Raw genomic sequence first — 26714 nt, 5'->3', positions numbered from 1 at the left:
TGAAAAAGAAGGCAACCTAATGACAAATAAGATTATGTGTGCATACATATAAAAGTTATAAAAAGAGAAGATAAAATTTGGTTAGAAAACAAAGTCTACCAGAATTCCTGTGAAAATTCTGGTGGCTTATGTAGCTTGCATCTATTTTCCTGATTGATGATATAATGGTTTTCCTAGTAGTCCAGGTGGTTTGTGTATTAAGCTGTGACAAAGTGTTTGTTTGAGTGAAGAGTGACATTAAGAATATTATCTGAAACTCAGCTTTTGCTTAGTTGGCAGCCTTAGCCACTCTGTTTACCTAAGTGATGCTCAACTCGAGGTAGTACATTTATTATTATAAATATTTTTAAAGTCGTAAGCAAAGAAGACTAATTAGATGTAACGTGTGGGTTACTCATATAAACAGTTGGCCTATTTATGTCTGTGAAATGGCTTGATGAAAAGCCAGCATCATCCAGTAAAATATTTTTTTGTCTTAATATATGGTGAAAAAAATTTTAAGTAAGAGAATCAAATTAACATTTAAGATTTAATATAAATTTTTTATTTTTAAACTTTCATATATTACTGCATTTAAAACTCAGAACAATGCTGTAAAAAAAGTTTTCCAAATGAATCTGAGGACCATAGAAAGAAACTGTTTAGTGTTAAGTATAAAACTAGAGGAAGTGGCAGATCCAGAATTAAAATTAAGTTTTTTGGTCTCCAACTCCTATATATTTTTATTTGCTTTACAGTATGACATAAATTTTTTTTAGTGGTAAGTTACTACCATTTTCTCTGGATGAACCTCAAAAAGATTTAATTCTAATTCTTTTTTTAATGTGACCAATTAAAAAGACAAATAACCTATGTAATCTTTCTCACCTATTTTTAATCTGTAGACCTCTTATCTCTAATTAAAGTTTCTTTTCCAAAGTATTTTTAATCTGTAGACCTCTTACCTCTAATTAAAGTTTCTTTTCCTTTGGTTATCTTTTACTCTCATAAACTCCTGGGGAAAGTGAGTTGTCCTCCAGAATATTGCTTTATCTCAGGTGAGACACCAGCATGGCTTGCTGTATGCCCAATTCTAGTTTCTTTGGTGATAACTTTGAAGTTATTACAATCTCATGTGTATTAGGTGAATGTAAAGTTCACTTGTTGTGACTATTCTACAAAGATGATTAAAACATCTTTATGCCTTAAGCAACCCATTCTCTACTATTTAGTACCCAAAACTTTACTTTCCTACTTTGCTAAACTTTCTAAAGATCATTTTTCTCAGTTGTGAAATTAAACAGTATATTTCAAATGCTTCAACAAAAAGAGGCTTTTTGTGTGTGTACTGAAGTACTTTACTTTTCCAACCATTATCTCTAAAATGAAAATACTTTACATAGTAAAATAATGTTATATATTTAAAAGATACTTTTTATATTATGTAATTAGAAGTGGGTTATGTAAAATCTTTTATATTGTAATTCTCATACTTTTTTCCCCCATCTTTCCCTTAGATTTCCTTCATGGATACATTTTCATAGCATTATTATGTGATGTGAGAAGTTTTTTTTTTTTTTTGTTTTTGTTTTTGAAGTAACATGGATTTTATACTACAGAATCAAGAGATTGGCTTTATAGGAAAATTTGAGTTATAAAAAGTGGTCAGGTTCTTTTAGATAACCATGACAACATCCCATATGAATGGGCATGTTACTGAGGAATCAGACAGCGAAGTAAAAAATGTTGATCTTGCATCACCAGTGGAACATCAGAAGCACCGAGAGATGGCTGTTGACTGCCCTGGAGATTTGGGCACCAGGCTGATGCCAGTACGTCGAAGTGCACAGTTGGAGCGTATTCGGCAACAACAGGAAGACATGAGGCGTAGGCGAGAGGAAGAAGGGAAAAAGCAAGAACTTGACCTTAATTCTTCCATGAGACTTAAGAAATTAGCCCAAATTCCTCCAAAGACTGGAATAGATAACCCTATATTTGATACAGAAGAAGGAATTGTCTTAGAAAGTCCTCATTATGCTGTGAAAATATTAGGTGAGTAAACACAAGAGTAACAGAAAGTGGTTTGCTTTTTGTTTTTGTTGCCTTAGCATGAATGTATGTAGGGAGAAAGGAGGGATATGAGAACGCAAGCAAGAATTTGCATTTAGTTCAGGATCAATTCTTTTCTTAGAAAGGTCGTCATTCTTTGCTATTAACCACATAGAGCTGGTCTGTTCAGTTATTATAGCGTATTTTCACACATAATTTTGAATTAAAAATTCTACACTGTGGCCTAACATTTAAGAGGCTTAAAATTTACGTTTTGTTTGAATCTCAAGCTTTTGTACCAAAATTGAAAGGCAAGTTTTAATTTCTGATATCCTTAAAATTTGTGAAATAGTAATGTCAATATTTGTAGCTTGAAATCTATGGTTTTCTTTAACGACTGTCATTAGAAATTGATACACTTCATATGGCATCATACACATGAAGCATGACGCAAAATTCCATATTCTGTTTATTCCCACATTCCATTCTGTAGAGAAAATAAAAAGGTACAGACAAAAATAAGTCTTGTGACAAAATTGTTTTTTAGAGCCTTACAAATATACGAGACATTGATGTTGAATATATGTTGCGAAACTTAGATCAAACAAAAATCGAACCTATTTGATTTTTGAACTTATGCTCTCCCTTGCATGCATATAAGAGTGATCATTGAAATGTTCATAAATGGCAATATGAAAAGTTGACACTAGTTATAACATTATTAATGCCACTCAAAACTTCAGCTTTTGGATATACTCAGTTTTACATTTCCATTTTAAATTGAAGTGTAGTAGCTTTGTACCCAGCATTTTTTTTCCTGTTCATAATTTGCTAACACATCTAACAAACCAGAAATACTCCCTTAAAGTTGGATGTGTCTCCCCGCCTATATTTTGATTAATATACATGTACCAGAAGACAACTTCACACAGCCAGAAACAGAAACCTTGTTTTAAGTAAGGGAAGGATGGGGCAACTGGTGTTATTTCTTTGAGAGGTAGTCCAGTTTCCAAATGATCATCATCATTTATCTGTAAGTAGAAAAAATACTTTTTAAAAACTACAAAATGTGATTGGAAGATGCACACTTTAATCAGCTGGAGGAATTTTTAATGAAGATATTTATAAATTTGATAGGTATAACAATTAAAGTGCAGGGATGGCATTTATAGAAAATATTTGTATAAAATGAACTGGATTTTCTTATTAAAAGCAGTCAGAATCTGTAGGGAATAGGATCAAAAACAGTGGGGGGAGGGAAGTGCACTGGACTATGGTGATGGCACATGGGTGACTTGGTGATGAGAAACACACCATTGGGGATTACAATTGAGATGAAAAAAATGTACAAAATGATATAAAAGTAAACTATCTAAAAAAAAAAAAGCAGTCAGAATCTTACCGAAAATTAGAAAATAGTGATGCAGGAACTTAATTTCGTATAAATTATTGGAACTCTAAATTAGATTTTGATATATTAAGGAAGACAGTTCCTTATAGTTGACATAATTATTAAAACTTGCTTTACTACAAATGAAATGTTATGCATTTCTATTTTATTAGCAAAGCAAATGAAATCCTAAGAATAGAATGCAGATTTGAATATGATGATGTGGAATTAGAATCATTTTCACTAGTTTATAGATTTTACTGTTTGTTTATTCACAGATAAGTAGTTTGTACTAGAATTGTAGACAAGTAAATTTAATAGATGGTAAATGGGATAAAATAGGAAACCATCTATTTATATTATACACCTTGAGGAAACTAGGAAAGCCACATGCACCCACCAATCTATACACCACATAATAAGCTGGCTTGTGATTAATAAAATGTTTCTTGAAATTTGTGATTAGGGATTTTCTAATTTATATCAAATGCTAGTGGTGTTAAGGGGAAAAAGACGACCAGTGGGAAGAAAACTATATTGAAGAAAATATTTTCATGATATCAATAGTATGTTTCAGTCTATATTAGTGTCTACTCACTTTTTTTTTTTTTTTTTTTTTTGGTCAGATGTTTCTGACTCTTCAAACAATTAAATAGAGAGTATTCCTGTATTTGACGACGTACGTGAAATCTCTTCCATTTTTGTTTCTATATTACTTGACTTTATATGGACCATCGGCTGTACTAGAATTTTGCTGGATTGTGACTTTTTTTAAGATAAAATTTATTCTAGTGAACAAAATTCCATGCCAGTATACCTTGAGCTACTTTTTGAAAAGTTAATGAATTTATTGTTAAATGTATGCTCAACTGCTATGGATATTTCTAAACAAAGTTTAGTCCATTCTTTGAGGGAGGTTTTTATAACCACCCTGTAAATAAAATTATTAGATCTGTTGATGCTATGGTACTAGATTTAATGTTTAAAATGTTAGGAGCATTTGAAACTTTTTCTGATTTCTTCATATTGCTGAAATGAGAGTTAACCTAATCTTAAGTTAAACTGCATATAGTCTTGGTTAGATATACATAATCCCACTAAAAATATAATTAACTGCTATATCATTAAGTGTTTGACATAAAGACTTCATTTAACCTATTAAGTAACAATAAGGTTTACTTTTTTCCTTTTTAAAAAAGACTTGTGTCATTCCATCATATACTTAGGAATGAATGTAACTATTGCATATTGGAAAGTTCAGGGATGTTAGATGTTAGATGTTAGATGTTGAGTTAGATGTTAGATGTTAGATGTTGAGTTTGTTATTGATCTTAAGCAAGCAATTTTATGAGCATCAGTTTCAAAATTTTCTTGAGAGTCAAGTGAAAAAAATGTATGTAAGCATGTTCGAATGCAAAAAGGGTTTTGTAGTCTATGGCTCTGTTTATATAAAATTTAAAAAGAGGCAAAGTTATTATGGGTTTGAAATATATTTGGTTTTATTGAGAGTGATGGGTATGTAGTGGGGGACTGTGTAGGAAAAACTAACTTTTGAAAGAACCAAACATCATCTGACTTTTTAGTTCATTAAATTAATTTGTTAGTCTTGACCAATAGTTTAAAATTTCATTTTAAGAAATAACAACTTTATTTAGATGGTATGTAAATTAACATACCATAAAATTAATTTTTTTAGAGTTTGCAAATATTTAGTGTACTTAAAACACTAAATATTTGTGCACCCATCACCACTATATAATTTCAGAATGTTTACTTTACTCCAAAAAGAAACTCTGTACCCATTTGCAATCCCTTACTCTCATCACCCCAACCGAAAAACTGCAGTATACTTTTTGTTTGTTGATTTGCATATTTGGACATTTCATGTTAATAGAATCATATAATCTGTGTCCTTGTATGACTGCCTGCTTTTCACATAGCATAATGTCTTCATGGTTTATCCATGTCGTAGCACATTAACCAGTACTTTGTTCCTTTTTAGTATTGAATAATCTTCTACAGCATGTATATACTATATTTATCTAACAGCCCAGTGATTGATGAAACACTCTTTTTCCCCAGCCTGTTGTCTATTATGAATAGTGCTGTTGTGAACATTCACGTACAAGTTGCTATTTGAACACCTGTTTTCACCTTTGGAAGATGTATATATAGAAAACTGCTGGGTCATAGGATAATTCTGTGTGTAACTTATTAGAAACTGCCATTACCTCCACAATTTCTGCAGTTTGGAAAGGTTCTAGTTTCTCTGAATCCTCATTGTCATTATGTATCTTTTAGTTTTAGCCATCCTAGTAACTAGTGTTTTTTATTTAGAAATAGAGTAAATGAGAAAAATATTAAAGTATATTATATTGCTTCTAATTTTTCATAGATCTTTTATTTAAAATATATATTTATATACTGGGTTGAGAAATTTAAAAATACAACTTTTTTTTTTTTTTTAAAGATTTATCTATTTATGCCTACAGAACTGGGGTATATAGGCCAGAGGTGTGGTGGGTGAGAGGATTCACCAGAGACAGAGCGGGGAACAGAACAGGCAGATTGACAAAGTACACTGCTGAGGGGAGCATGGGGTGGATCAGAAGAGGTCTGCTGCACCATGTGGGTCAGTTCCTTGCCCGAGGATCGAACTCTTGCTGCAGTGGCTTCAGAGAGCTTCATAATGCAGTGCTTTAACCAGGGAGAGCCCAAAAAATAAATCTTTTTAATGACTTACCACCAAAAATTTAAGAAATACAATCTAGTCAAAACCACTTACTTGATAGAAAGACCCTGAGACTTGAGAGGGGTTGTCCAGTGACATGGGCATGCCTCTGAGATAATGCAAGTTCAGTTCCAGAGAACTACAGTAAAATGAGTATGACAATAAGACTAATCATGATGATATTTTTGGTTTCCCAGTGCATATAAATACTATATTTACTCTGAACTAGTAAGCGTACAATAGCATTATTTCTAGCAAAACGGTGTACATAACATAATTAAATGTGACACAGAGACATAAAATAAACTCATGATGTTGGGTTATGGCACCAATAGACTTTCAGTTTTTACACAAATAATTTATAATTGCACATTATCTGCAAAGTGCAAGAAAACGATATGCCTGTATAATCTAAGTAATAAATCATCAGGCCATAACTTACTACCCAGGCGTTCTGACTATATATTTGGGATTTTTTTGTCCCTCTCTTACCAAACTCCTTTATATTTTTTCCAGAGAAAAAGCTGAAGCTTTATACTTGACTGATTAACAGTCACTTCAGTAAGCTTTCCATTGTCTTAGTTTTTATAGTGGTAAGTTTTTGCTCTGCTGTCTCAACTATCTTTGTTTTACTTGTATTCTGTTTCTTTTTAATGTGTTTACCCTATTTTTTTTTTAAGATTTATTTATTTGTACAGAACTGGGGTACAAGCCAGAGATGCAGAGGGTGAGAGGATTCACCAAAGACAGAGTGGGGAGCAGAACAGGCAGATTGACGATGTACACTGCTGAGGGGAGCAGCAGGTGGGTCAGGAGAGGTCTGCCGCGCCATGTGGTCACCTCCGGGGCAGGTGGGGATCGAACTCACGCGGAAGTGGCTCAAGCTTTTTTGTGCTGTGCTTTATTTAACCTGCTGCGCCACCAGGGAGGGCCCGTGTTTACCCTATTTCTAGTGAATAAGTACTATTCAGAATTTTTTATGAACTTGACTAATTTGAATGAATTTATTCTCACTTAGGCCACTGAAAATCAAAAGTCCAATACTGAATTTTATGCCCTTAAATTTAAAAAGAAAAATAAAACTATCCCCTTTTAAGCATAGCTTAGCTGAATGAATTTTCTAATTTTGATTCATCTGTTCCATATACTAGTAGCTGAGAAAATTTCCTCATACTCAATAATGTTATTTTTCATCTCAGTATCTGATTTCTATAGCTTAGGGGATGAGAAGAAATCTTTCAGTTTCCAAAAACAGATGCAAAGTTGGTTGGAATCCAGAAACTTCTGAGGCTAGATTAGAAGCATTGGTATTATTTAAACAATGAAATCAAAGAACCTTAATGTTAGCTTTCTCAAAACTATCTGTTTTTATGTGGGATAAGTGATAGCAATAAGTGAAAATAAGCAAAACTAATCCAGGGTTGATGGTTATCTCCATAGCTTTGAAAGATCTCCAGAGTTGGAAATTCCTCAGCTTCCTTGGGTATGTAGGTTTTGGGAGTTGCTTAGATAAAGCAACTCCTGACAGTTGATTTCTGTTAACATCATTCTTTTACATTTAGGCTATTAGGATAAGGCAAGGGAAAAACAGAGAATTCAGGGGGGTGGATTTGTGTCCACATATGTCCATATGTGTATATTTGTATTTGTGTGATTAATCGTATCCCAAAGTCATATTAAGTGACTTTTCTTACACATTTAGATGATATGTTCTCTTTTTGAACATACACATCAAGATTTAAATGTGATATGCAATGTTAGAGAAGATGAGAATTAAAACAACTTCTAGTGATGGTCAAGATGGACCAGGACTTCAGGGTAGCTGTAAAGAACTTCCTTGTAGAAAAGTTGTTACAGACTAGAACTTAGGAACAAAGCTAGAATTGCCTTTGCCTTCCACTCTGTTGAGTATCTACTTCCCTCCAGCCTGCCTTGCTGTGGGTACCTCTCTGCTTCAGCACGCTCTTCTGTATCCACTCTTTACATTCTGCACTTGTGTCATGCTTTCTCACTAGCCCTGTGATTCTCCACTTAGCTCCACTTCTTTGTCCATGGGTTCTTTCACTTCAAGTCTGTTTTGTCTCTTTAGGAAAGTGGGGAAAGGAGCCTCTGTATTCTGAATAGGGAGTTTTTGTTCTTCTCTGTTGTCTGTGTATCTTCATCATTATTACAGAAAAATACATATTTGACAGGAGTGTCTTAGTTGCATCTGATTGGAGTTTTTCACACCTCTACCCTTCCCCAATTGTACAGAATGTTTAAAATCTTAAGAGGCTTTTAATTTGTTTTAGTTAACTGATATAACTTAATTGAACCATCAGAAAGTAGAACATTTCCTTAAGTATGTAGATTTACTGGTTTTGAATAATATGCATTTGTAAAGTATTTTTAAAGATGTACTATCAACATATAGGAGCAGTGAGTTTTTGTAATTAATCCAACAGCTAAATATTCTGACCAGATTATTAAGGATTTTTTATATCTGAACATGAGGATTTCTGAATCCTTGTTGTCAACAAGTATTTTTCATTATGGCATACTTAGCAAAGAAAAAAACCTTTTTTCAGAATTCTATTCAGAATTTTCTGATGAAGAATTTAATAAAGATAGTGACCTCATTTCATTTATTATATTTTAAGATTATTGGTATTTTAAAACTAATGCTGTAGAAATTTCTATATGACTTTAAGTGGGCAGAGGCAGCATGCTCATTTTATCAGGAGGCTTGTGTTTCAGCTTCACAATATTTAAACTGTATCTTACCAAAGCTGCATAATGTTTAATGAAGTTTCAACACTCTCCTGAGTGTTAAATTAATCTGTTCTACTTGTTTATTAAACTTTTTAAATGGAAATATATTTGAACCTGAAAGATGAGAGTACTTTGGTCAGCTTGCGTTCTTAAGAATGCTGTTTGAAAACTTTCCCAGCTAAATTGGTCATGAAAGCAGGTATGGAATTTATCTGAAACCTATGCCTATTTAAATCATAATTACTAATTTTGCTATATACTATTTTGTTACCTCGACTAGCAGTACTGTCAGTGGCTTTACATTTTCTTTAAAAAATGGGTAACTTTTACATTATCAGAAGTTTCAGCTTTAGTTTTTTCCTAGATTTCTAAGTGTACAATCTGGCATACTATTGCTATGTTAGAAATGAATTTAAATACTCTAAGAAAATATTCAAGCATAAAAGCCTTGGTTAAAGATAAAAATAGAAATAAAATACAGCAATAATATAAACAGCTAAAGTAGCATTTGGAGACTGTTGAAAACATACATTATCTGCATTATATGTGTGAGCATAGTACAGATCCTTAACTAGAAGAAATTCTTAGTATGTGAAATATATCAATCTTAAAATGTTACAGTAACTGATATTAGTAAAGTCTAGTTTTTCTTGTTGACTATGATTTCAGTATTTGTACTTACAATCTAGCTAGAATGTGTAAGCTCCTTTAAATACTAGTGAGTATACATTACATACCTCTGTTTGGGGTGAAAAGACATCTCAGGACAACTTTCCAAAAACAGATGAGTAACCTTATCACAATCAAGACCTAGAATTTTGGGGGTGGTAGTAGGAGTAGTGTTTAATTTTTTATTCCCCCACTATGTCAGAAACGTAAACTGTCCTAGTTCTTTGTGGCTTTATATCTCCTCAGTATGAACCACAATATAAATAAATTGACCAGATTTTGTTTCTCTAGAACCTGTGTTCCTTACCTCAGTACCTAGCAATATGAGAAACCTTCTTATATCTTAAAACTTTGAAACTATAATTTTTTTTCCTGTTTTATCATTCTCAGCTGTTAACTAATCTGAGTATGGTCATTGATCAAGTTATAGCTCTCATCAAGCTATTCCTAATTTAGATTACCCTACCTCACTTTCTCTAGTTTTTCTTGCTGGCTTATGACTACAGTATTTGTACTTAAAATATTCAAAATATGAATATTGCATGCTATGTTTGCCACAGAAACAAGAGGACAATAAAAGGAAATGGTTGCCAAGGAGAAAACTGAATAATGTAAAATCAGATACAGAAATTTGATACAAAAATGAATGTCATTTAGTATAGAAGAAAATAGGTTTGACTTAGTCCCAAGTATATCAGTCTTAAAATATTACAGTATCTAATACTAATAAAACATTTTAGGTCAGAGGTTCTAAACCAAATATAGTCAACATATATGTGTGTGTGCATATGTACATGAGAGTTTGGTAGTGTTTGAAGTAGAACTCAGTATGTTTGTGAATTTTGTTAATTCTCATAAATATCCGTAATTAAAAAACATTGTTCTGACATAGAAGAAAAGAAAAAATTATATTCACTATAATCTGTTTAAGACTGCATGGATAGCTCTATAATCAATGTGATTCCAGATGCAAAAAGAAAGGGAAAAAAGCTTTAGTTTAAAAAATAATAATAATAAGCAGTAGATAAGTAGGAGGTAGAAGAAAGAAGAAATCCAAGTGACTGCTAACTTCGTAAATATATATTCAATCTCACTGTTAGGAAAAGAAACATTTTTTTCCTAATTAGATCATCAAAATTTGAAGGATTGATACTTGTTCCTTTGATCTTTGTTTATAGAAACAGACACTAATGTTTACTGGTGTTAGTAGTATGAATTAGCACAAGTCTGCAATGCATTTGCCATTACATGCCAATATTTTAAATGTTTTTGTTATCAGTTTTAGTGTAAAGGAATTGGAAAATATCAGGTTGCAAAATAACATTTACAATGTGATCATGTGGTTAAATGATAAAGCTTCCCCCCCAAAAAAGGGTATAGTTACAGAATAATGAAATTATACCAGTAATTATAGCTGAAAGATAAAAGACTGCAGTTTATTTTTATGTCATTTTTTCATGTCATTGTGGGTGACTTTGGTACACAGGAGAGGTACGCAGAAATTCCTTTGCCTTTAAAAATTTAAATCTTGGCCCTCCCTGGTGGCACAGCGGGTTAAAGCACAGCACTGAGAATCTAAAGCCACTTCCGCATGAGTTCGATTCCCGCCTGCTCCGGGAGGTGACCACATGGCGTGGCAGACCTCTCCTGCCCGCACACTGCTCCCCTCAGCAGTGAACTTCATCCATCTGCCTGTTCTGTTCCCTGCTCTGTCTCTGGTGAAGCCTCTCACCGCCCCTGAGCCTCTGGCCTGTACTCCAGTTCTGTATGCATAAATAAATAAATCTTTAAAAAACAAAAAATTTAAATCTTCCCTAGGGTTGAAGGAGATGAAATAGGGAGATAGTTACCTTCTGTGATGGCTTAGTTTGCTTACTGATTTCAGCCAGTGGGGAAATCTGAAACTTCTGGTTTTTCTCATTGTTCTGGCAAACAGACTCAGCCCCTTTAAACAGTTACTAAAATTAAACATATATCTCATTAAAACACATACATCTCATTATCTACTCAGGGAAGTGTATAGCTCCTTTAATATTGCAGCCTTAACTACTCCATTGGTTCTGTAATTCTTTTTCCTTTCAAGATATTCAAGATATTTTCCTGTTTTGCTCTAAACATAGTTTAAGGCAATTTAATTCTTTATACTCTTAGGAAATTCTTTACATATTTAGGTAATTTTGTATTAAACTTTGTATTTGATGGAATTTGACATTCCATAGTCTTTTCTTATACTAGCTTTACTTTTTATTGATGTATAAATGACATATTATGTGTGTATATCTAAGGTATACAGCATGATGATATGATATATATCCTGTGAAATGGTTACTGTAATAACAGTCATTAACACATCCACATAGTTACCTTTTTAATGTTGGTCTGTTCTTAGTAAATTTCAAATATGCGGTATCTACTATTCATGCTGTACATTAGCCACTCAGAACTTGATTAAAACTGAAAATTTATACTCTTTGACTAATATTTTCCCTTACCCCCATCCATATTTCTATCATATTAGATTATAGTTAAATATTATCTCAAATTTTATATGTCTCTGGGTCATAACTTGTTAATATCATTCTGATGACTTTTTTTGTGTGACTTTCCTGTTGTTTTTTTTTTTTTTTTGCTATATCTTAAGTTATTCATGAGCAGCATATACATATACATATATACTTTATAAGGTGGACTATAGCTATTTTGATTTTGGAGGAGGAAAGTAGGAAACTTCAGGAATCACTTGAACTATTTGAATATTTAAATATTTAATTGAAGTAGTGAGATACAAGACAAATGTAAAAGAATCAACATCTTTTCTACAGGAGTTATAAAAAAATCAACAAGATTTAAATGAGATTTTTTTTTCCCATGTGACTATGTATGACATGACAGACATTGTGTTTTCTAAGACTCATTTACTGGTTTAATTTCAGTAAACAATTCAGTAGGATTTTTCTTTTTGAAAGAATGGAAAAAAGAATGGAAGAGATCTTGAAGAAAAAAAAAAAGATCCTGTAACTGATTTTGAATAGTCAAGGCATTTTGAAAAATTAGCAAGAACTTATCAGTATGAGCAAAAACTGATACTACATAAGAAATTGTGGTTCTGATAGACTACTAGATTAAGAAAAGATACTAATATATCAGGAATTTGGTGGTATTAATTAATGAGTGGAAAAGGAAGGATTATGAATTATGCCACTGTATTTGATTAATCACTTAGAAGGAAAAGGAAATTAAAAATTTCCCTCAATTCTATAACAAAATAATCTCCAGTTGGACTAAAGTTTATAATGAAATAGAAGCTACAAGAAGTTAGGAGAAAGGTAAGTAAATATTTAATGATAGGAGAAGTAATTTATAAGCTTAGAAATAGTGAAAGAAAGCACCCAGAAAAAGGTGGCTCATTCTTACTATAGAAGAAAACCTTCCATAAAAGCTACCAGAAATATACTGAACAGAAAAATGGAAAAATTAGGAAACTGTTTCCAACAAATACAACAAAGTGTACACACGTGTGCACATATCTGTTATGGTCAGAGAGCGACATCTGTGGTTATTAATTGTTTTGGGGATAACTCCTGGAGAAAAAATCCTAAGTTGTGTATGTACACTGACAGGCATGTTTACAAATCACACATATCCAGAACTGTAAGTATAGTTTTAGGAGATTACCATTCATAAAAGGCTAATGACCACAAAAGAAGTACCTGGTAAATATAAATAAACTTCAGCCTCCCTTTTTAATTAAAAAGTAAAGGGTTTTTTAAATGCTAATGGCAAATATTGCTGTAATGGAGCCTAGATTAGTAAAATATTCTTGAAAACCTATTTGACTTTTAAAACATTAGTCTCATATTAAAATACTACTTCAAGGAATTATTTTAAGAAAACACCAGAATCTCAGACAAATTTTTATGCAGCAGTGACTGTTAGCTACTGAAATAATTTACTATTACTTATAACAGTAAAATTGTAAGCAATAAGAATGCGCAACTAAGTGGTTATAAGTGATTCAGTCATGTAATAGAACATCATGAAGCTATTTCTGAAGACTGATTGTGATGTATAAAAATGATTAAAATTTACTGTTTAATGAAAAAGAAATAGTTGTGATGTTTAAAAAGTTGCTTCTAGTTGATAGGATTATAGTGGTCTTAAATTTCTTTTTTCACTTCTGTATTACCTAATTCATATATATATAGTGTGTTATCATTAAAACACCATCGAGAAAATGCAAGATATTCCATTACGTAATTTTTAAAGTTTTATAAATCAAAGAAATGACAGTGATTTGACACTCAAAATTATATGCCACTTTTGGCGGGTTTTTAAAAGTTGTTTCAAAAAAAATTTTATCTTGAAACTTATGTTGAAATATAACAGAAACAATATTTATTTTTCTTCTACTAGAAGTGGAAGACTTGTTTTCTTCACTTAAACATATTCAACATACGTTGGTAGATTCTCAGAGCCAGGAGGATATTTCACTACTCTTACAACTTGTACAAAATAAAGATTTCCAGAATGCATTTAAGATACACAATGCTGTCACAGTGCACATGAACAAAGCCAGTCCTCCGTTTCCTCTTCTCTCCAGTGCACAAGGTCTCGCACAAGAGGTATGTTTGCTTAACTCCTGATTAATACAGATAACTATTAGCTATAGTAAGGCAGTATTGTTGGGAAATACTGATGGGAATAAAAGGTTGTTTGAGTTAATTCCTAATGATTCCATGTTCAGTTATTATGATACCAAAAATTTGCTACATTTTTTTTTTATCCTGAAAAATCGTACACTTGAGATGAGAGTAAGAACTATTCCATTTGATGAAGACAGTATTTAAGGAGTGTGTGTGTGTATGTAGTTGTTCATTTGTTGAGTAAGGGAAATATATTATTATAGAAGAAATCTTTTCAATGTTTTTAGAATGTAGTTATATTTTAATCATTGTCATTATACTGAGATAAATGAATGCTAATGAAATAAAAGAATATTTGCTAATCAGGTATCATAAAGATATGTTACTTGTAGGTATTCTGAAGTTTTTCCTCTGTAAAAACTGTATAGAGGGTCCAAAATAATTAAACTTCATTTTGTGAGTTTTCCTTCTTAATATGCTGAGTTTTAAATTCTTTGCTGCTGCTGCTTGATAGTGTTTTTGTAAAACAGAATGCATGACTTCATTCACTAGACAGCAATTCAATTTATAAACATTTGTGTAAAAGCTTACACATTTGTATAAATAACTCACATTTTGAAATACATTAAACTAATCATTTATTATGTGCTCTAGGTACTGTGTTTAACCATTTATATAGATGATCTCAATATTTTAAGAACCTTAAATGACTTAAAAGAAACTAAAAATTTCATAATCAAGTAAAATTTATCCTAAGAATATGATAACTGCTGAACTTCAGGAAATTTTTTTTTTCCCAGGAAATTTTTATGTCATACACTGTAGTATCGTGGTGATAGCTTTGCTCTGAAATTTATCTTATTAGTTGGTGACTCTTTAAGATGTCATCTCCTTAAACTGTTTTAATTTACTCAGTTTTTCTTCTCTTATGTAATTAATAATTTATTTTATAGAAACAATTAAGAATCAAAGTTTTTTCTGGTGGCTTTTATAAAATAACAAATGCTATTTTAACCTTGAAAACTGGAGAAAAAGCATTTTGACTTTTTAAAAATTATTTTTATTGCTTCTTATAAGTAGTTTTTATGATTTTAATTTGAACCTTAATAAAAATACCTGTATAAATGCTGGTGGCATTTCTTCTAACCTAGAGAGAATAATTTTTCTCTCTATTTCTTAGGTACAAACTGTTTTGAAACCAGTTCACCAGAAAGAAGGTCTAGAGTTAACTGCTTTACTGAATGCTCCACATATTCAGGTAGCAAATGGACTGAACATTGTGTGTGCTTTTTTTCAGCCTTGCCTTTTTTCCCCTGCTAGACATAGAAAATGTTTTATTAATCCTCCCAGAAATCTTCACCACTACCACAGACAGAAAAAGTCACTGTAGAATCTTTACTTCTTATTTGCCAGCACCAACATTGGCCTTTCTAGTCCTCCTGACACTGTCCATTCTGTCCTTGCATTCCTGTTGCTATTTTCTTGAGATCTTTTCCTTCTCATATAGACTGTCTTACAAGTCTGAATTTGGGTTCATTTTTCTTTTCATTATCCAAGAATTGTAAAGTATGCTAAAGCCAGTTGTCTTGCCACCTCCAAAATGGGTTCTAAATCCAAATACAGAGATGACATTAGGGTTAGTCTTGTGCATGTTAGCTAGCTTCCCCCAGATTTCTATCTTAAGTACTCTTGCCTTCCCACAGTGAAAGATGTCAATGACCATTTGTTTCCACTAAAGCAGTCTTTTGGTTATGAACTTCCTGGTCCATTATTGTATCATTTATGGTGGTGTTGGATCTTCCAGGTGCTGGGGAGGAAAATTTTTTTGATTTTTTTTTTTTTTTTAATCAAAGACTTAGACACCTCAAACATTATCTAATATATTTTTATTATTTAAAAGTCGCACTGAAAAACAGTTATTGCTGAATTACATATCTTTGTATTTATTATTTTTGAAACAATTTCTTATTCTTTATGAAAAATCTTCTTTTGGGGGAGGGTTATATTACCAATAAAGTCTTTCTATGGTGTTAACCCTATAACTTTTTTTTATGAAGTTAAGCATTTTAGACTTCGATGTTCCATCCCAGAGTACACCTAATTCAGCTTATCACATCTGTAGCTATCATTAAACTATAAAATATACTAAGGCAAAAGGGGTATAAGTCTTAGCAACCTATCTGCAGCCACTGCAGCATGAGTTCTATCCCTGGCCAGGGAGCTGACCCACATGGTGTAGCAGACTTCAGCTGTTTTGCCAGCTGCCTCCCTCAGCAGTGTATTTCAGTCAGTCCACTGTTCTGTTCCCCACTGGTGAATCCTCTCACCCCCATGCCCTTAGCAGTACCCCAATTCCATATGTATAAATAAGTAAATCTTTTTTAAAAAATAAAATATACAGAGTTGCATCTATACTTATTTTGGAAAGTTGCAAAACAGATCTGAAAATACAAATACACACACACATATAATCTATAGTACTTCTTTTAAATATTTGATGACCAGAATACTATGTCTATGACCAAGATACATCTCTCTACAGAAATAATTATGGTGTTTCTTTAAATTCTGTGGATTTCTTTAAAACAGGCACTTTTACTGGCCCATGATAAGGTTGCTGAGCAGGAAATGCAACTAGAACCCATTACAGATGAGAGAGTGTATGAAAGCATTGGCCAGTATGGAGGAGAAACTGTAAAAATTGTTCGTATAGAAAAGGCTCGAGATATTCCACTGGTAAGTGTTCCGCATGTCTGATCTGAGATTCTTTCTGTACGTGGATCCTATGTATGACAGACAGGTTGAAGAAACTTTGTCAGAATCTTCTTGCTTATTTGAGAAAAATTTGTTCATCTTCTCTCACCCATAATTTGACAAAAATAATAGCTTTACTATCTAATAGCTAAATAATTTATCTAAATAGATAAGTAACTGATGAAGAACAAAAAAAAAATGGACAAGTAATCTGCTTAGTGATTCTCTTACCTTTTAAAAACTACTGACAAGAAAAGCTCTCTTGACTAAAGGAGAAGAATAGAGGTATCACACTCCCAGGCTTCAAACTATACTACAAAGCCATCATAATTAAAACTACATGGCACTGGGACAAAATGGACACACAGACCTTGGAACTGAATAGAATGCTCAGATAGAAACCCACAGACATATGGACAACTAATCTTTGACAAAGGAGCAAAGAATATGCAGCTGAACGAAGACAGTTTGTTCAATAAATGGTGCTGAGAAACCTCGAATGCTACATCCACAAGTGAAGCTAGGCTACTACCTCATGCCATGCACAAGAACCAACTCAAAATGGGTTAAAAAATTAGATAAAATTTTTTATGTCTAATAATCATAAAATATATAGGAGAAAATATAGACAAAACACTACATCACATACATCTCAATATCTTTAAAGACACATCACCTAAAGCAAAGGAAGTGAAGAAAAAGATAGACAACTGGGACTATATCAAATTAAAGAGCTTCTGTACAGCAAAAGAGATGTAAACCAAAACAAAGAGATAACCCCACTGGTTGAGAGAAAATTGTTGCACATACTAATGGTAAGGGACTAATCACAAAAATCTAAAAATTCACACAGCTCAACAAAAGCAGAGTAAACAACCCAATTCCAGGAAGTCACATATTGCACACAAAGGATTTTATACACACACAGAGACCAGAAATGGGTATAAGAACTAAAAAGACATGTTTCCCAGAGAAGAAATACAAATAGCTAACAGGTATATGAAAAAATGTTCAACAGCACTCATAGTCAGGGAAATGCAAATCAAAGCCACAATGAGATACCACCTTACACCAGTGAGAATATTACATGATGGGGGGGGAAAAAACTAGCAACAGTTGTTGGCAAGGATGTGGAGAAAAAGGAACTCTCCTGCAGTGCTGGGAATGCAAACTGGTCCAACTGCTATGGAAAGCTGTGTGCAGGTTCCTCAAACTACTAAAAATGAAGTTTCCTTATGCCCCAGCAATTCCACTCCTAGGAATCTACTCAAAGGATACAAAAACATTAATTTTTTAATTTTATTGTTATTTTTTAAAACAGTTAAAAACATTAATCTTAAAGGACCCCTGCATCCCTATGTTCATTACAGCACTATTTACAATTAAGTAAGCGATGGAAACAACCCAAATACCCAAAACTAGATGCTTGGATCAAGAAGATGTGGTATATATACACAACAGTATTACTCATCAATCAAAAAAGATAAACTCAAGCCATACACAGCACCGTGGATGGAGCTTGAAGGGATTATGCTCAGCAAAATAAGCCAGAAAGATAAAGAAAAATATCTAAGGTTTTCATTTATAGGATAAACGTAGAGGAACCAAATAAGGAAAAAAAATAATTATAAAGTAAAAATCAAAACCAACAGGCAACCATAAACCAAAGAAATTCTATAGGGGAGAAAGAGGGAGAAGGATCAGGACATGGGTGGGAAGAGCACAAGGGACTATGGTGATGGTGCACAGGTGAATTGGTGGTGAGAATTTCACAGGGAAGTTACACATTGTACAAAAATGAAGGATATTTTATATACACACACTAGAAATTGAATCTTTATTCAGTTAAATCTGTTGACACAGTTGTTTATATATTTAATATATCCTTAGAAGTATGTATTCTTTTATGTTAATAAATTTAAGTTAGTATATGTAAAAATTTAAAAAATCTCTTAGTTTGCTGTCATTGCCATAATTTTCTTTCCTTTATTTTCATAGAAAAATTCTTGAATCCTGATGTCTCAATTATGTCTTAGCAAATGTGGAATCTGGGATAGGGACTACATTTTATGGGCAGGTTATATGACAAGGTTTCTTCTTACCAGAAAATAAACATAAATGTAATTTATAAATATAAATAAAAAAAGAAAAAAATGTCATATACTTTGTGCTTTCAAGCTGTGTTCTGTATTTCATATTTCCAGTTTGAGCTTATATATTTCATTCATGCTTCCAATTTCTATAGTAAAAATTATGTAATATATTTACTGGGGTTTGAATGCAGCTATCATATTTAACATTTGAGTAATCAACCAGATTGGTATTTGTTCCTTAAAGATACTTGAACTGAAGGGGTAGGGTAAGAACTTTCATAGTTGTATAAGTTATGTTCACTAATTATTCCTAACTCTAACATAACCATTTGAATCACCTCTAGCATATAAAGAAGTAGTTTGATTATAGGTTGTCACACTTTTTAATCAAGTTACTCTTGTTGTGTGCTTCAAGGTTCTGCTTGATTTTAGAATTGTAATGAACAGAATGTTTCTTAAGCAAAAATGTTTGGGGAAAATATTCAGCTTTCACATCTAAATACCATAATTACCTTAGCTGTGTAAGTAAATTTATTTTCACAGTAATTGGAGGCTATGTTGAATAAACTAAGAATCTAAACATTAAGAAATGTTTAACAAAAAAAAACTATATTTTAAAATTAGATACTTAACTTTTTTAGGGGGCCACAGTTCGTAATGAAATGGATTCTGTCATCATTAGTCGGATAGTAAAAGGAGGTGCTGCAGAGAAAAGTGGTCTGTTACATGAAGGAGATGAAGTTCTGGAAATTAATGGCATTGAAATTCGGGGGAAAGATGTCAATGAGGTTTTTGACTTGTTGGTAAGTTGACAGTGGTAGAAGAATAATTCTTTATTAGTATTCAGAATAAAGTGTCTCAAAAGCATTTTAAGAATAATAAGAATACTGGACAATTTCTAGTCTGATTTTTTTTCACATGACAATTATTTCCACATTAGTAGAATTTTATTTTTGGTAGGTACCACTGATATTTTTTGTCTATTTTATTTGCTACTGAAATCACTAGTAAAATTATTCAGCATATTTATTGAGTACCTACTATATGCTAGCCACAATATAAAACATGGTCCATGCCCTCATGGCATTATGGTCATTTTGTCTTTTTATTGTCTACAGTTGATTGTTGTTTCCTTAACAGTTTTAGATAATAGCAAGATAGGTCAACTTTGTCCAATATAATAGCCACTAAGTACATATATTAGTTATTTCAACTTAAGTAAAATGTAAAATTCATTTCCTTACTCATACTAGCTTTATTTGAGGTGCCACAAGCATTATGGAGCTGTGCCTACCATACCAAGAGTATTTGCCTCATCATAGAAAGTTCTACTAAACAATGCTATTATAACCCCATATATAGTCTCATATTGAAACCCATGTCCTCAACTTTTGAGGACAATTTATGATCACTCTATTTACCTACAAACCAAATATATTCTTAAATTATCTAGCATTTATTATTGTGGAATCTCCTCTCTCTGCTTATGTCTGTTGAATAACCTAGAAAATATCCTCACATCATTATTTTTACTTGTCCCATTATTGGTAAAGCAAAGTGCCATTGGTCATCTTTTTTAGCCTTTTTAATTCTGGCTGCTATCGCTGGGTTAAGCATTGCTGCCTAGTATGTCAGGAGAAGCTTTAACTAGAATCTGTTGGAGATAGCCAAATGAAGTAGTCCGGGGTGTACTGTAAAATAATTGTGAACCTGTCAGTGTTACCATGGATTTGAAAAAAAAAATGGGTGATAAAGCATCTGGGAATTGAGACTATTTTGTATTAAAGTTGATGTATTAGAATAGATAACCCAGAATTGTTGTAGCATTGTGATATCTTTTAACCCATCACTGTGGAATCCTAAAATTACCCTAAGTGGGAAATAAAAGTGGCTTTCCCAAGTTGACCAGAATTGTATAATGCCATACCTGGGTAACTCTTAAGTCATGAAGGGTAGACTGTTTCTTGATGAAATGAGTCATCTTTACTGATTTTTTTTTTTTTAAGTTGATGAGGAGTTCTAGAACTGTCCAGATTAGGGAATAGCTATCATAATATCATGAAGTGACATTCATAAATACGGACTTTTAAATACCTGATCTTTCTGTTACAGTCTGATATGCATGGTACCTTGACATTTGTTCTGATTCCCAGTCAACAGATCAAGCCTCCTCCTGCCAAAGAAACAGTAGTAAGTGATTTTTTTTTATTCATTATTTATTGTCTGGTGCATTGCTTACTTTTTTTAATTCAAAATCTAATTTTTAGAGTAGTTTTAGGTTTACAGCAAAATTGAGAAAGTACAGAGTTCCTTCATACCTCCTATACATATATAGGCTACCCACTTTCAGATCCTGCACCATAACTGTTCATTTGTTACATCAGTGGTTTCATCATCATTCAAAGTTCATAGCTTACATTGGGATTCACTTTTGGTGTTCCATGTCTTATGGATTTTGATATTTACAAATTCAAAGTACATAATTCATTGTATTGTACAGAGTAGTTTCACTGCCCTAAAAATCCTCTATGCTTTGCTTATTCACCACTCTCTCTCCCTTAATATATGGCAACTACTGACATTTTAACTCTTTCAGTAGTTTTGCCTTTTCCAGAATATCATACAATTGAAATCATATAATTTTTGGATTTTTTTCGATAAGTATTTAATTTCTTCCATGTATTTTTGTTTGGTAACTCACTTATTTTTACTGCTTAATAATATCCATTGTCTGGATATACAACAATTTATCTACTTAACCTATTGAAGAACAACTTGACTTTTTCCCCCAGTTTGTGCAGTAATAGTAAAATTGTTATAAGCAACCCTTGCAGGTTTTTGTGTGGATATAAGTTTTCAACTCATTTGGTTAAACAGGTAAACACCAAGGAATTAAAAACTTCAGTCCACACAGAAACATGTATGTGAATGTTTGTTGTTTTGAGTATCAAAGTTATTACTTAAAATATTTTTTGCACTCAAGTAAAAGTAGGTAAGTTCACTAGTTTCTGATTTGTATTTTAAAAAATTACTTCTGGGGGAATTGAGTTAGTAGAACCAATAATGGAAGCAAGATTTGGGAAATTGTAGTCATTGTAAGTATGATGATGGCTTAAACTTGGATGACAACAGTGGCAGTAGAAAAATGATTCTGGTTATGTTCTAGTAGAAATGATAGGACCTTTTAGTGATCATGGAGGGTGAGGGAAAGGAAGGAAGCAAGAATGTTTCGATAATTGGGGGACTATCAGTGCTTCTTACTAAAGAAAAATTGGGAAGAAAACATTTGGGGAGAAAAATCAAGAGGTCCCCCTTACAGATTTGAATACCTCAGGGCATTCAAGTGGAGATAACGTATTAGAATTGAATATAGGGTATGAAATTCTAAGGGAATGTCTGTGTTGTATTGTGGAAAGAATAGGTCAGAGAAGCAGTCTGTTTACATGTACTTTGTGTTTGAAAAGAATTCTAGGTTATTTAAGATGATTGTTTAAGGCTCATAGCTTATAGAGACAATGTTGGAAGGAAAAGTTGAGAATCACTGTTGTCAGTGTATTTACTTTCCTGTTATAGGTATAAGATATGTTACATAATTTTGCCTTAGCTTTTTTTAATTTGGAAAATGATCTGGAATTTTATAATATAGCAAGATTTTTATATTTTTTATTATGAATATGTCTATCAGAAGATACAACACATAGAAAATTTCAGTGGATATCACTTTTCAAGTTAGAGAATTTAGCTCTTTGCTGGTACCCTACAGTTCATATTCCTAGCTACCTACTACTAAGTATCAGTTGAATGTTCTACAAATATCCTTTTGTAGATGGCAGTTGGGAAGTAGGAATCCCAGGGCTCAAGGGAGGAATTTAGAAACTTTTCTTGACATTGCAGAGGCTTTTCTTGATGCTGCTTTAAAAAGAAAAAAAAAAAAAGATTTATTTATGCATGCAGAACTAGGATACAGGCCAGAGGTACAGGGATGGTAAGAAGATTCACCAGACAAACTGGGGAGCAGAATAGGCAGATTGACTGCTGAGGGAGCAGTGGGTGAGGCAGAAACCTGCTGTGCCATGTGGGTCACCTCCCTGACCAGGGATTGAACTTGTGCTGAAGCAACTGCAGATAGCTTCATATTACTACATTCTAACCCATTAAGCAACCAGGAAGGGCCCTTGATGCAGCTTTTAATTTTACAACCTGTCTTATGGGTAAAATGAGGGCCAAAGATACACTTACACTGTTTTCTTTTTCACAAGTTAATTCTTAAAATTAAAGATAAATCTAGCATACTAAAAGGCACAGAAATAAGAATTTCAGAGAAAACTTATTTGCTGCTTTGAATGTTTCAAAAGAGATAAACGATGTATTATCTCTTTACCATACTACCATCATTTTAGGCTTTGAATGTGAATTACTTAGAAGTGCTAAAAAAAAAATGAAAAAATATTGAACTAGAAGATAATAGCATCGAAAGATTTCCATAGTCTGAAATTTAAATAGATTTTGTGTTGTTTGCTTTAGGAACCAAACAATTGTTTTGATCAGATGCACTGCAATGATGTTAAGGGCATTGTTAAACTCTGGGTCTTTTCTATCAGTGTCTTCTTCATTTAAAGGGGACTGTTTTGCTTTATATGGAAAGTAAAACTAAATTAGTCACTAACAAAACTGGAGAGGAAAGGTTGATGGTGAACACTTACAAAACTGGTAAGAATTTACCCTTTGAATATATGGATAGAAGCTACATAGTACATTTCAAGTCAGTGTTCAACTCAATTAAATGATCAGTTTCTCTAATATGAAATAAATTTTGCTTGGGGTATGTTAAGTGTTCTTAATGTTAGAATAGGCTTTAGGTGGCACTTGGTAAGTTTGTCACATAAGCAGGTATGTTGTCTGTATGTCTACTCTTCGCGGCCTGCACAGAGGGGCCACATTCCAAACCAGCTAAATCCAGAATAGTCCAGGGATGAGACCAAGCAAAAACAGATAGACGAACATCTCAGAGACTTTGTTGGCTTCTGGTAAAGTTCATAGAGCTATAGCCTCCTCACTGGTCTATTCATGTTCCCTCAAGATAGTAGTTCCCCAAGATGTTAGGGTACATTAAATGGTATGTATCTGTTATCCAAGGAGCCTAGTTCAAATGCATTCTAAAAGTCTGAAATGTGGCATAAGAATTCAGTGTTTTACAGGGAAGGAAACTACAAGTGACCATGGTGATAGATAACAGGTGGTATGTGGTGGGAGAACTATGGGGACCATAACTGAGGGGAGAAATCAGATACAGTCTAAAAATTAACAATGTAAGAAAATAAATATTTCAAAAGAATAAAATAGTGACTTTTATAAAAACATGCCATTATATAATCTATATTATTATATATCCATATATATCTAAAAAAAATCAGTGGGGTTTTGTTTAAATTTATATATGTATTTTACATCATTGTTTATTTTTGCACAATGTTTGATTGCTTTTCTCAGGTGTAGTCCCCATAGAATTTCCACTACCAGTTCACCTGTGGACCATCACCATAGTCCCTTGTGTTCTTTCTGCCCTCATTATGATCCCTCTCCCTTCCCATCCCCTCCAGAGTGCCCGTTTATTTTTGTTTTGTTGTTTTTTTTTTTGTTATTTTTTCCCCCTGATCCTTTATTTGGTTTCCCTATCTCTTCCCCTTATCTCCTGTAAGTGAAACCATCCAATATTCTTCATCTTCTTTCTGACTTATTTCACTGAGCATAAACCCTTCAAGTTCCATCCATATTGCCGCGAATGGCATTAGTTTATGCTTTTTGATTGCTGAATAGTATTCCATTGTGTATATTTATCCCATCTTCTTGACCCAGTACCTATTTTGGGACATTTGGGTTGTTTCCAAGTCTTACCTAATATAAATAGTGCTGCAGTAAACACAGGGACGCAGGTGTCTGTTCTTTCATGTCACTGTTACTGAGTTCTGATGACTGATTTTTCTTTTTGTGGTGTGTGTGCCTCCCTTGAGGACATGCTTGGTTATTGTATTTTTCCTTCTCCCTGTTTTTTTTCTTATTTGTTCCATGCATTGGAACACTGTGCCACTCATAGTGGCAGGCATTTCTTCAGGATACTCCTTCTGGAATGTAAGTAACTGGTGGCCAGATCAAGTCCAGCACTGTTAGGCCAAAACTCCACAGGGTGCATCTCCACTGTAGATGCAATGGATATGCTGATGGGCTCTGTCCCAGAAGATTCTTCTGCTCTGTATTTACTCAATTCCAGAAGGCAGTCGTGGAGTCTGGGGCTCTGGCAATGGCTAAGGGCCCTCTCCTGGTGCCCTCAGTTCACCTTGATGGCAGATCCTGCCCCAGCTCTACTCAGTTACAAAACATGGGTGCAGGGCTTGCAGCAACCTTAGAAAGTAAAATGTTAATGATAGCCCAATTCATTGTTTTAATAAACATTCCAGACAGGTGATCTGAGCAAAACACTAAAAAACAATATACATGGTATTGCTTTTAGAAAGTGATTTGACAAAGTGTCACTCATGCTGACTGATTTCATAGATTTCTCTGAAAACCCTGACAACAAAAATGATCTCTCCCCAATTCAAAATTTTCATTTTTAGATTTCAAGGTGTTTTGACTAAAAAGTAACTAACAGATTATAAAGCATTGTTGATTGACAAGAATGGTACTTACAAAAGTGCTTTTGAAAGCATTTTTCTAGATGATCTTACTATTAGAACCTTCTCATGCCAAAATTATATGTATAATCTTTTTATCCAGTTTCTCAACTGTTTTAATTTGCTGCTGCCCTACATGACCTTGTAAAGCTCAGTTTCAGAACTGATATAGCTCTCAAGACTTGAATCAAAACTATCTTCACATCAGCAGTTATTTAGGGTAGTCTCTTATTGGAAGACTGCCAGACATTGTCAAATCAAGTGAGATAGCTTATCTATATTTGGCCCAAGACTTTATACTATGCAATTCCATTTATATGAAGTATTAACCAGAGACTTTGTTTACCCTTAGAGGGGAAGGGTAGGTGACTAAACAGGGCATGAGTTGAGGGTTCTAAGGGCTGGTGAGATTCAGCTTCTTGATTTGGGTGCAAGAAAAATAAGTGTTTGGCGCTTTACCACATTTTTGCTGTTTGTTTGTATTGGGAGTTCGATTTCCTATTTATAGTAATCATTAAAATATCCTTCTGAAATTGAAAAAAAAAATTCTTTAATGCCACCCTCAAGCAAAATCTTGCAGAGATTGCTTTCTTGAGGATTCTTCATTATTGAACCATTATAATGAATATATATATATTCATTATGTACAGATAGATAGTGTGGTACATACATATTATATACACACACATATATATATCATGTCCTTAGTACTTAGAAAGTATTTTATCACATTTTATAAAGTCCATTAAGCAACCTTAATAATGGTAAAGGCAAAAAAGGTTTAAAATGCCAAATTACAGTTGGATAGAAAAACAATAATAATTATGAAATTCTTAGGTTTTTCAGTCAATTGCTTGACTCATTTAATCCAAACTTGAAATTGAATCAATATGTGACAGAAACACTCAAAGCATATACTATTTTGTTAGGTAAAAGTGGGTTTCTTACAGATTTTAAATGTCTCATGCCACCTGCCCAAATTAG

The 26714-nt window shown here is 32.9% G+C and overlaps 1 protein-coding gene and 1 pseudogene across 2 annotated transcripts in view; one reads left to right on the top strand and one right to left on the bottom strand.

Annotated features, from left to right (window-relative positions):
* MPP5 (membrane protein, palmitoylated 5 (MAGUK p55 subfamily member 5)) overlaps positions 1-26714 on the top strand; it is a 69431-nt gene that overhangs the window by 20651 nt on the left and 22066 nt on the right. The window contains exons 3-8 of one of the 2 annotated variants that reach the window (XM_004681767.2): positions 1497-2031; positions 13983-14191; positions 15393-15470; positions 16802-16948; positions 19701-19862; positions 21172-21249. In XM_004681767.2, coding sequence (XP_004681824.1) covers positions 1665-2031; positions 13983-14191; positions 15393-15470; positions 16802-16948; positions 19701-19862; positions 21172-21249 — 1041 coding nt within the window. In that variant the 5' untranslated portion in view covers positions 1497-1664. The remainder of the gene's footprint in view (positions 1-1496; positions 2032-13982; positions 14192-15392; positions 15471-16801; positions 16949-19700; positions 19863-21171; positions 21250-26714) is intronic. The other variant, XM_012724629.1, reaches the window with a different exon arrangement.
* LOC105853566 lies at positions 15615-16570 on the bottom strand (annotated as a pseudogene).

The sequence above is a fragment of the Condylura cristata genome, unplaced genomic scaffold (assembly GCF_000260355.1).
Source record: "Condylura cristata isolate star-nosed mole 26May11 unplaced genomic scaffold, ConCri1.0 scaffold00013, whole genome shotgun sequence".
Taxonomy (NCBI): Eukaryota; Metazoa; Chordata; class Mammalia; order Eulipotyphla; family Talpidae; genus Condylura; species Condylura cristata.
The sequence above is the reverse complement of the archived record's forward strand: the minus strand, read 5'-3'. Positions and strand labels throughout refer to the sequence as shown.